This window comes from Penicillium robsamsonii, assembly GCF_028829455.1.
Source record: "Penicillium robsamsonii strain IBT 29466 chromosome Unknown utg000007l_segment0_segment0, whole genome shotgun sequence".
Classification (NCBI taxonomy): Eukaryota; Fungi; Ascomycota; class Eurotiomycetes; order Eurotiales; family Aspergillaceae; genus Penicillium; species Penicillium robsamsonii.
The window spans coordinates 535651-545215 of record NW_026643225.1 but is presented as its reverse complement, the minus strand read 5'-3'; the positions used below and the strand labels follow the sequence as shown (position 1 = coordinate 545215).

Sequence of the window (9565 nt, the reverse complement as noted above, 5' to 3'; positions counted from 1 at the left end):
TGCTATTATGTTTCTCGCCGATTGCCATAGCTTGCCATGGCTCATGGACAAATCCTAATCGAGTCGTGCCATTGAAGCAGACCTGCTCCTGAAACCGTTGAGGCTTAGGGTCCATGTGGAGCTCGCCATATTGCTCTTCCAGGTACACATTGGTTACCCGCAGACTCTCATTCAAATCTCTTGGCGGGATCCGGGTCAAGAGTAGAACGGAGCTATTGATTGTCCTTCACCGGAGAGGGAAGGACCGGTCCAAACAACTAGACCTTGGGACTATAGTATTCCTGTATTCAGTGGGCTTGAGGCATCAATAGTGTCCACGGCCTAGGTCCGTGGATATCACGTGTCACATGGAAAGAAGATCAACCGTAGTTAGCATGGTGTATCATCTTCTTGTTCCGACTGAGCTTCTCCATTTCTTTTGCTCGTTACCCATAAATTTCTCTGCACAATTCTTTAGTACATTGTTATGACTCTAGTCGGCGGTGGATGCGATGTCCTGCTCCCTTAGTCAGCGGCCCCTCTCGGGTGTAGGCTACGATGTTGGGTTATGGCTGAGGTCATCATTCTTACCGCAAAGGAGTGTGCCACGCAAACTATCGAGGAACGCCTAACGCTATCATTGTATAACTTCATAGTCCAACTGTAGAAAGAGCTCTACATATTCAAGCTCTTGCAACCTTGGAAGACATTTGAAATGATGCCAGTGCCACAACATTTTGGAGTAGATTTTATTAGCATATAAGATTCTAAGGTTATAGAAGATCCATGGGGCTTTTGGATCACAGGTGCATCATAGATATATATATTTTCGAGATACGTGGGGCTATAAATTTCATAACATACTGGAATTCAAACGAGATGCACATGATGCTTCGTTAAGTGTTATACCTTACCTGGAGACTAGATTACTTCCGAACCTTCCAAGGTTAGGAAGAATCAACGCACAGAACACAGAACCTTGAAGAGCGGCCACCTGGGCATGTATCCTAGCCAGTTTAATTGTATCTCAAGTTGAACTAGTTTTGGCACAAGTTTGCTCTTATTCATCGTCATAGCGGCCAGCACTGATGGTGGCCGCGCTAGCGATGCTTTACGCAAGAGCTCACACCCTCCTCTCTTGAATGGTTCTGAAGTAATTGTTACAAAAAACGTCGTTAAGGCCGATTGTCTTCCCACACACCGATCAACACAGGCTTCTCTTTGCATGCCATGGAGATGCTGCCTGAACTACCCCTCGGTGGAGTACCGAAAATGCTGCTGCAATGCACCATTGGGATCATTATCTGCTTAATGGTTCACCAGCTTGTATTGTCGGATTCGCATGAGCATACGCAATTCTGGAAGAAACAGGTCTGGGTAGGCCTTCGCCCGGAATGGTTTCCCAAATTCAGAGCCTCACTGCGAACTATCAGCGGTATACGCCAGATGCTGGATGAAGGCTATGAGAAGGTTAGTTCATGGGCATCTCCTTATATTTCCGGTGACAAGCCTGTTCTTGGGAATCTGTTCCGCTGATCAAAAGAAAATTAAATTGGACAGTACTCCAAAAATGGCAAGGCCTTCATCCTGCCCACCATTGCCGAAGCTCCCTGGGTGGTGTTGCCGCCCAGTAGCATGCGCGAGCTGCTGTCCAAAACAGATGCTGAGCTGGATCCGGACATAATCCACGCAGAACAGCTGCAGCACTACTACACCCAGGGACCGCTCGGGTGGCACGCAGTGCAAGTACCCATCCAGTTTGATCTGGTACGCCGCCAGCTGTCGCGACAACTTCCGCTGGTGATCCCGATCATGGCAGAAGAGGTCGACCGCAGCTTTCGGCAGTACTGGGGCACCCAGCGGTCGCCATTGGAGGTCAATGTCTTCGAAACTTGCACGCAAATTGTCAAGCGTGTCGCCAATCGCGTCTTTGCCGGTCCAGATATCTGCCAGAATGAGGATTTCCTCCTCCATTCGCGCCGCTACTCGGAAGGCGTCGCGCGCGCGGGGATCATCATCCGCTTGCTGCCGCGATGGCTGCGTTGGCTTCTCGCCCCGCTCATAACATATCCAAATCGCAAGCACTATAAGATCTGCCTGGACATTGCTCTTCCCGTTGTCAAAGACCGACTGCAAAAGACCCTTGCGGCAGACCCCACATGGAAGGCACCGGTCCGTAAACATCCCCCTCTTTCTCCACCTGCCTTCTCCTCATCCCAATGTGTTTCCAATTATCAAACATGGCGCTGGAAAACTGATTGTTATTTTGTAGGTCGACGGACTTCAATGGCTCCTTGAAGATTGTGTGAAGTGCGACGACGCACGCGAAATCAATCCAAGTTTGATCGTCCAGCGACTACTAATGCTCAACTTTGTCGCGATAGAAACGATGGCCATGTCCATGACCCATACGGTAATCGATCTGTACTCTGCTCCCGATTGCGCGAGCTTTGTAGCTGGGCTTCGAGAGGAACTTGATCGCGTATGGCACGAGGAATCACAACAGCAGCCGCAGCCACAAGCAGGTCAATGGACCAAAGCTGGACTGGATCGGCTGATACGAGTAGATTCGACCATCCGGGAGTCCATGCGAGTATCCGATCTGTCGTACATTGCCGTTCCGCGCATGGTGGCGCATCCCGCAGGCCTCGACTTCCAACAGGCAGGAGGATTGCTCCATATACCGCAGGGCGTGCGAGTGTGCGTGCCATCCCATGCCATCCAACGCGACCCATACTGTTACTCAGATCCATTTATCTTCAATCCCTTCCGGTTCAGTGATACCGACCAAGTAGCTGCCGGTCGGAAAGCCCCTTCCATCGCGACTACGACCGACACCTTCCTTGCCTTTGGGCACGGGCGACATGCCTGCCCTGGTCGATTCTTCGCGGCCCAGACGATAAAGTTGATGCTGGCGTATCTCGTGCAGCATTATGAGGCGGACCCGCTCGAACATGTCGTAGAGAAGGAAGTGCAGGTCGGGACTGCTCGGCCCAATGCCAGTCTCTGTCTGCTTGTACACCGACGGGATTGACTGGAGTGGGATTCGAGCGTCCTATTCCGGGGGGCGAATATCTCGACTACAGCTTCCGATGACGGAGGAAGGAATGACTTTAGCTAATGATAGAGCTAAGCTTCAGTCGGCTGTGTAGGTAGCAGGGAGATATATCGAAACGGAAACCCTGGAAGGATAGATTGAAAATAGGTTATTGTCTCCAAGCTCCTACCCCCTTCTCCTGAAGGGTGGCGGGTGGTTGTGACTGACCGCAGCATATGCGATAATCGGCCAAGTGTGGGACTAGTCTAGTAGCACAAAATTCTAGCATTTATAGGCTTCATTCCAGAGGAGGCACCACGAAGTAAAAACAAACTATGCAACCGGGCCTTGACGCATCTCAATATGACTCGATTGACTCGCCACGCGAGTCAAACCCGACTGGGCGGGCGCACTCCAGCGCTCCCGCGGGAACACCACCCCCGGATGGATGGCTGTCAAGGCGCTGCATGCGATTATTATCATAGCCCCTTCGAGGATCATGAAAGCGACCTGATCATTCGCTAGGTCACTTCCAAAGCCACCCTTGAGCTCCGCGACTCGGAAACACGAACGAATGAAAATGGTGATAGTGGCGACCACCAAGGCTTGGGGAATCAGTTGGGTAAGTAAGGGGCGAAAAATATACCGATCCAAGATAATGAGACTAATAGAGGGAGGCAAACAAGGACATCGCTTACAGGTTAAAAATGCCTTCCATTTCCACCCAGCTTCCCACACCGCGGATGGAAGTGATGACGGCCTCTGCGCCCGTTGACGTCGCACTCGAATTGCGAAGTCCACCGCGAGGCCGATAAATCCCGCCAGCGAGACCACCTGGCACGCCAAACCAGCAATCATGATATTGATCCCAAGATCTCTTAGGCTGGTGTTAGACATCCCGGCAGTGGACGTGATCGCACCGCCTGCGGACTGCAAGATCAAACAGACAACATCGCAGGCGATAAAGATCTTCGAGTATGTGCCGGGCTGCAGTCGGGACGGTGACCTCTGTCTTTCACGCGAGGCATCAATGCGCCCATTGTACTCAATCACCACACGACCAAAACAGAAGTAGATCCCAGCGCAGATGAAGGCGGGGGCGATGGTGAGGCAAATCAGGTACTGCAGGAAGGCGTTGAAGGAGAATGGGTCATAGTGAAGGCTAATTCGACCGGCGTAACCTATAATCTCCAGGAGCAGACCACAGCCCAGGGCAAACAAGTAGGAGTAGGTGCGGTACCACACACCCAGGAACAGATGAATTACCGCCGCAATGGCGAAGAGCGCGAGAAACAGAGCATTCCCAGCCAGTGTGGGGACATAATGGACCATAGCATGATCGAGAGTACAAGTCTGGAGGGTGCATTGGAAGGCTCTATTTATGACCGACATGGTGGGTGATCTCGACCAATCGAGTCACCCAAAGGTAGGTGGGTTGACTGGACCGAGGAGGAAGCAATGTAAACGAAGGTATGCCAAAAGTATAACAGTAAGGCAGAATGAGTAAAGTTTTGTGAATCATATAATGAAAAGATTGAAGTGAGTGGCAATCGACTGGAAAACAATTTCCAGTAAAGGAGTGTAGATGTGACGAGATAGGGGCTCGCCAGGTTCCCAACGAAAGTATGTTGGCTGAAACAGAGGATAGATTCAGAATCCCAGTCACTCTCTCAAAGGCCCAAAATCCACCAGTCATACTCATCTACGCTTGTGATGCGCAAGCCAGTCACGCTTAGCTTCATTTGCTCATAGTCAGACGCTAATGTTCCACGGGTAGGAACTGTGGGATTAAAAAGGTTGCGGTAGAGAGTGCTAAGAATAGTCTTCCGCACGACCTAGTCAAACCTAGACCCAACCCAGACCCAACCTAAAATGGGTTGGAAGCCTAGCTAAGAAGCAGCCTGTACTGTGAGAGAAGAATACAGCATATCTTACCACTAGACCACATAAAAACTAAGGTAATCATATGGGGCCTGGGGGCGGCATATCTGACAGTTGACATGTACGCTACGGAGAGCCAGAACGCTCCCCGGGACGATCAGCGCAGCCGAGGAAAGTATGGGGAAGTCTCACAAGCTTCACATCTGAGCAATAGTCTACGTGATTCCTCAACTTCGTGCTCGGCTTCGTCCTCGACAAAACCCCCCGAGCTAGAGTTCAGCCATGACACGCACTGGCCAAGTGTATCGAAGATCAAAGTTTCGGTTGATCCGCGATCTATGACCCACATAACTCCACAAGTGATTCGTCCATTGTTGTAAAGGATATATTAAGAAACAGGATGGTACGGTCTTAATAACGTTAAAACATATTACTTTTTTATTATGCATTTTACTTATCATATCTAATGAGATTGTTAAAGCCAAACTATTGTATATCTTAGAGAATTTTACTAGATGGTGGTGTAATATGTAGTAGAACAGATATATATATTTAGGGGTGGAAGGCCAAAAAGTAGAGTAGGTACAGACTTTTGGCCTATATGTTGTATTGTGAATTTACTAGTACGCCCACTCAGACTCTAATATATCCTCTCTGTTAGATACCGGGTTATATACCATATCTATAAATCGAGGATAATAGTTAGATATTATTTTAATACTATATCCTTAGTAAGGATATCTATAGATATCTATAATAGTATAAAGCGCGCTTGAGTATCTACTTTAGTATAGCTATATATCTCTTATATGGCTAGTATGTCGCACAACCCGGGTTTGGGTCGAGGTATCCAACCCGGGCCTAATCCAGGACCCAGCAAAACCTAACTTTGTATAAAACCAACTTTGGACACTCTTGGCGTTTATAAAGCTGCTAAATAATCAATATATAATCTTAGTATCTTTTGTTTTAGATCGAACCCATATAAATTAACTTATTCGATATCAAACAGACATAAATAAACAAGAATACATATTGCTTTGTTGTATAAACCAGAACAGATATTTAGGTAGAAAAATCAGGATGTAACTTCAATAACTACGCAGCCTTAAGAACAAGATCATGGTAGGCTCTAAGTTGAGTTTCACTAAGGTCCCTCAGCTTTGGGTCATATGGAGTCTACATATAGTTTTGCAATCGCCGGTCCCTTTTGCCGGCATAGGAAATTTATTCAAGACAGAGGTAAAGGCAAACGCAATTCACCACGCGAGCACCTCCCTATTTCCCAGATCTTTCTGACGGCCCCCTAGGTGCATCTCGGCCAGCTCTGATGCTGATACCGTCTCCGACAACTGATCGTCACAGAGCGACTGGAACACGGCCTTGCCAAACTTCTTGTACGCTGCCGCGAGTCCCCGTTGCTGAATTAAGGCCAACTCCATCTCATCAAGCACGAACGGGTACGACCGTCCGCCCACGGTGACCAGTCGACGGGGAAGGTTGATCTCAATATCAACTCCAGTTTGGGCCGATGCATAGAAGTCGTCGTCGGTGATGGTGAGGCCCAAGAGACCGATAGTGGGTTGATTACGCCCATATATGAAGGAGAAGGAACGTGCAATCACACATTTCACGCCGAGACCTGTTGTTCATACCTGTTAGATCAAAATCCTTTTCTGGATATTCGGCCACGAGCGGTGATCATATACCTTTCAAAGCACGTGGCGCTTCTTCACGCGATGAACCACAGCCGAAGGCTTTGCCAGCAACAACCACGTCCCATCCGGCCCGAACCTGGTCGCGAAACTCAGGGTGGGTTAACTCCAGGCAGTGACTGCCAAGCAGGACGTCGGTTGGGCTCTCCATGATGAACGCGGCGGGAATAATCTGGATTATACGTGGTTAGCCATCGCTATTCCCGCGGTCGAAAAAAGAGAAAGAAACCCCGGGCAACTCACCGCGTCCGTGTCCACAAAATCACCCAAAGCAGAGACCTTGCTACAAATAGTCTCGAATTCGGCACTACTGATTTCCTCATTCGCCTGCTCCTGTCTCGGCTCCTTCCTCTCAGGGGCTGCAACGCCGCGAAAGGACAAGTAAGGCTCGGGCGCTGGAGGCATTGCTGGCGGGATCGACGCTGCACTCTGTACGCCACCCGCTTTGAAAGGACCTCCGGACTTCCGAGGCGGCTCGGCCTTCCTTCGTCGACAAGTTGCAAGTAAAGTGTGATATCTCTCGACCGACACTTGGCTGAGAAGATAACGAGGGTCGGTTAGTTGCATACTAAAAGATGAGGCAGCGACTACAGCGGCGGAGCAAATATGTCCAATGGATCCTGCGGGGAGACCAGGTCAGCCAGTCGTCGTCTGACATGGGTCAATTATCTAGGGAAGGAGGCTAACCTGGACCCATTCGGTTCTTGAAGTTGCGATTCTGTGACGAAAGCCAATTCTCGCCAGCCCCTGCACGGTCGGCTCCCATCCCCAGGCACATGCTGCAGCTCACAGCTGGTTGTTGAAACCCGGCTTGGGAGTAGATATCCAACAGACCCAAGTCGCGCAAATTTTTGACGATTGGTAAGCTTCCAGGGACAACTATCCGCTTCCCGGCAGCCAGCGGCAGCCCCCTCTGAAGACCTGCCTCCAGGACTAAGGCGCCTAAGATCAGATCTTCTTCCGTGGTGGTACAAGCACCAATGAAGCAACCCTCGAAAACCATGTCCAGTTTCTCAGTCACCTCCACTACGTTGTCCGGGGAGGGATAGAGCGCAATGAAGGACTTAACCTCATCGAGATTGATCTGAAAGGTAGCGGCGTACGAGGCATCTGCGTCCGGCTGAAAGTACAGAGATTGTGACTTGTAGCGGCTTTGAGGGCGATCCGAGATGAATTGGCTAGTGATCTGGTCTGGGACGAAAATACCCGTAATGGCACCCAATTCCTATTGTCATTGTTCTGCGTGAGTCACTGCTTGGGACGGGGCTGGATCAGAAACAAAGTTGCCTACCGTGCACATATTACATATTGCGAACCGGGCATCGCAGGAGAGGTAGCGCGTGCCTGGTCCCCCGAACTCTACAATTCGATCAGCAGCATGTGTATTGCGCTTCAGCATTTTCAGGATGTAGAGGATCACATCTTTGCCCCGGATGTACCAGGCAGGCTCGCCGCTGAACTCCACCCGAATTGACTCGGGGGTTTTGATCCATGTCTCACCAGTGGCCAGAGCGGCCATCACATCGGCTGCCCCGAGTCCAATAGCGAGCGAACTGACGGCACCTGCCGAACAGGTGTGGGAATCCGAGCCAAGAACGAGCATGCCCGGTTCGGCTCGCTCCCGCACAAATTCGGTGTGGAGGATGGTATACTGGGGAATGGGTTTGATCATCAGCAACGACTCCGGGTGAAAGTCAAGAATGGAATTTGGCAGGAGCTGACATTTGAACCTTGGTTTTCCGTCATCTTGAATTTCGTCTTTGCATCTTTCATGCCATCAATAAGTTCCCGGACCCGCGGTTGGTGATACGTACGGGGATCAACCGTGTGATCTCCCGCCAGCCAAAACCGGTCATTTCTCCAGACCGTAGGCTCCTCACCTATGCTGGTCATACTGTGCTTCATGCCCTATAGAATAGATAAATTCACCGCATATTTTCCAAGATGCGCTTCACTCTGGAAGGCTTCATCAACTGAGAGGGGGATGATAAAATGACCTACCACCCAAGATAGCTCACTGGCAACAATCCAGTCGACCGAGGTTCGAACAAAGTCACCACTTTTAAGACCATGTGCAGATGGCAGCGAAAATGCATGATGCGCAAGAATCTTCTCTGCTAACGTCATGGGCCTCGTGGCAGAGGCCTTAACGGACAGCGGTGCGGGCAGACATCTGCCTGATTCGGCGGAGTTTAGAGACTCCAGCCATGCCTCAAGGAGATCCTGCAGGTCCTGAAGTTTCATCTGACTGAGCGACCAGTCGATGCATCGTGCCTCTGAGAATCCCAAACCACCGCGCTCTATCTCCGTGTGACACAGGTCGAGTACATATCGTAGCGTAGATGCGTCTGCAGGACTGCCACCGGCGTCGAGCTCATTGCTGAGATGGGTGATAAAAGCGTCGATATTGGTCACTATTGAGCAATCGGGGCCTGGAGGGCTGATATGAGATTCTTGGGTCAGGTACAGGAGGGTCTGGCTTGGATTCCTGTCTTCAATGCTGCATTCCTCCAATCGAATCCCACGGGTGCCTTCTAGAATCTTCACCACTCCGTGAATGAAGGCCCTCGCATCCCCGGTGAGACTGTGCTCAAAGCTATAGGCAATTGACGCTCTTGGCATTTTGTTGGTTTAAATTTTTGGACAAACTTTGTAGCGTCACAAGGTGGGGTTGGGCTATTCATATGCGGGAGAGAGGCGTCTGCGTTGAGGACCATCCACATGCCTAGATCTTCGGTTGATTCAACTGTATTGATTTTATCGCAGTAGTAAAGGTGATTATGCTTTGTATTCCTTCAGCCAATAAAGATGTGCTTATTACTCCTATGGCATAGAGTAATCCAGTCCGCTTTTCCTCCCCACACTGGGCTGCTTCTCATACCCTAAATAGCACACGTTCTTTTTTATCATTTTATATGCTTAATAATGAATTTATTACAATAGTAATATTCGC

At 49.8% G+C, this 9565-nt stretch overlaps 4 protein-coding genes across 4 annotated transcripts; 1 reads left to right on the top strand and 3 right to left on the bottom strand.

The window, feature by feature from the left end:
* Window positions 1–1209: 1209 nt before the first annotated feature.
* N7447_010494 (cytochrome P450) lies at window positions 1210–3013 on the top strand (the record flags this gene model as incomplete). Its single annotated transcript, XM_057234756.1, has 3 exons — window positions 1210–1449; window positions 1540–2151; window positions 2252–3013. 3 exons carry the CDS (start codon window positions 1210–1212, stop codon window positions 3011–3013), a joined length of 1614 nt encoding a protein of 537 aa, XP_057080976.1.
* Window positions 3014–3349: 336 nt separating this feature from the next.
* On the bottom strand, window positions 3350–4408 carry N7447_010493 (RTA1 domain-containing protein; the record flags this gene model as incomplete). Its single annotated transcript, XM_057234755.1, has 1 exon — window positions 3350–4408. The coding sequence occupies one exon, from the start codon at window positions 4406–4408 to the stop codon at window positions 3350–3352; it is 1059 nt and encodes a 352-aa protein (XP_057080975.1).
* A 1748-nt stretch (window positions 4409–6156) lies between these two features.
* On the bottom strand, window positions 6157–7017 carry N7447_010492 (aconitase iron-sulfur domain-containing protein; the record flags this gene model as incomplete). Its single annotated transcript, XM_057234754.1, has 3 exons — window positions 6157–6539; window positions 6607–6784; window positions 6856–7017. 3 exons carry the CDS (start codon window positions 7015–7017, stop codon window positions 6157–6159), a joined length of 723 nt encoding a protein of 240 aa, XP_057080974.1.
* Window positions 7018–7294: 277 nt separating this feature from the next.
* On the bottom strand, window positions 7295–9234 carry N7447_010491 (aconitase iron-sulfur domain-containing protein; the record flags this gene model as incomplete). The annotated part of the gene is made up of 4 exons (XM_057234753.1): window positions 7295–7837; window positions 7904–8263; window positions 8335–8520; window positions 8542–9234. The coding sequence occupies 4 exons, from the start codon at window positions 9232–9234 to the stop codon at window positions 7295–7297; spliced, it is 1782 nt and encodes a 593-aa protein (XP_057080973.1).
* Window positions 9235–9565: the final 331 nt, after the last annotated feature.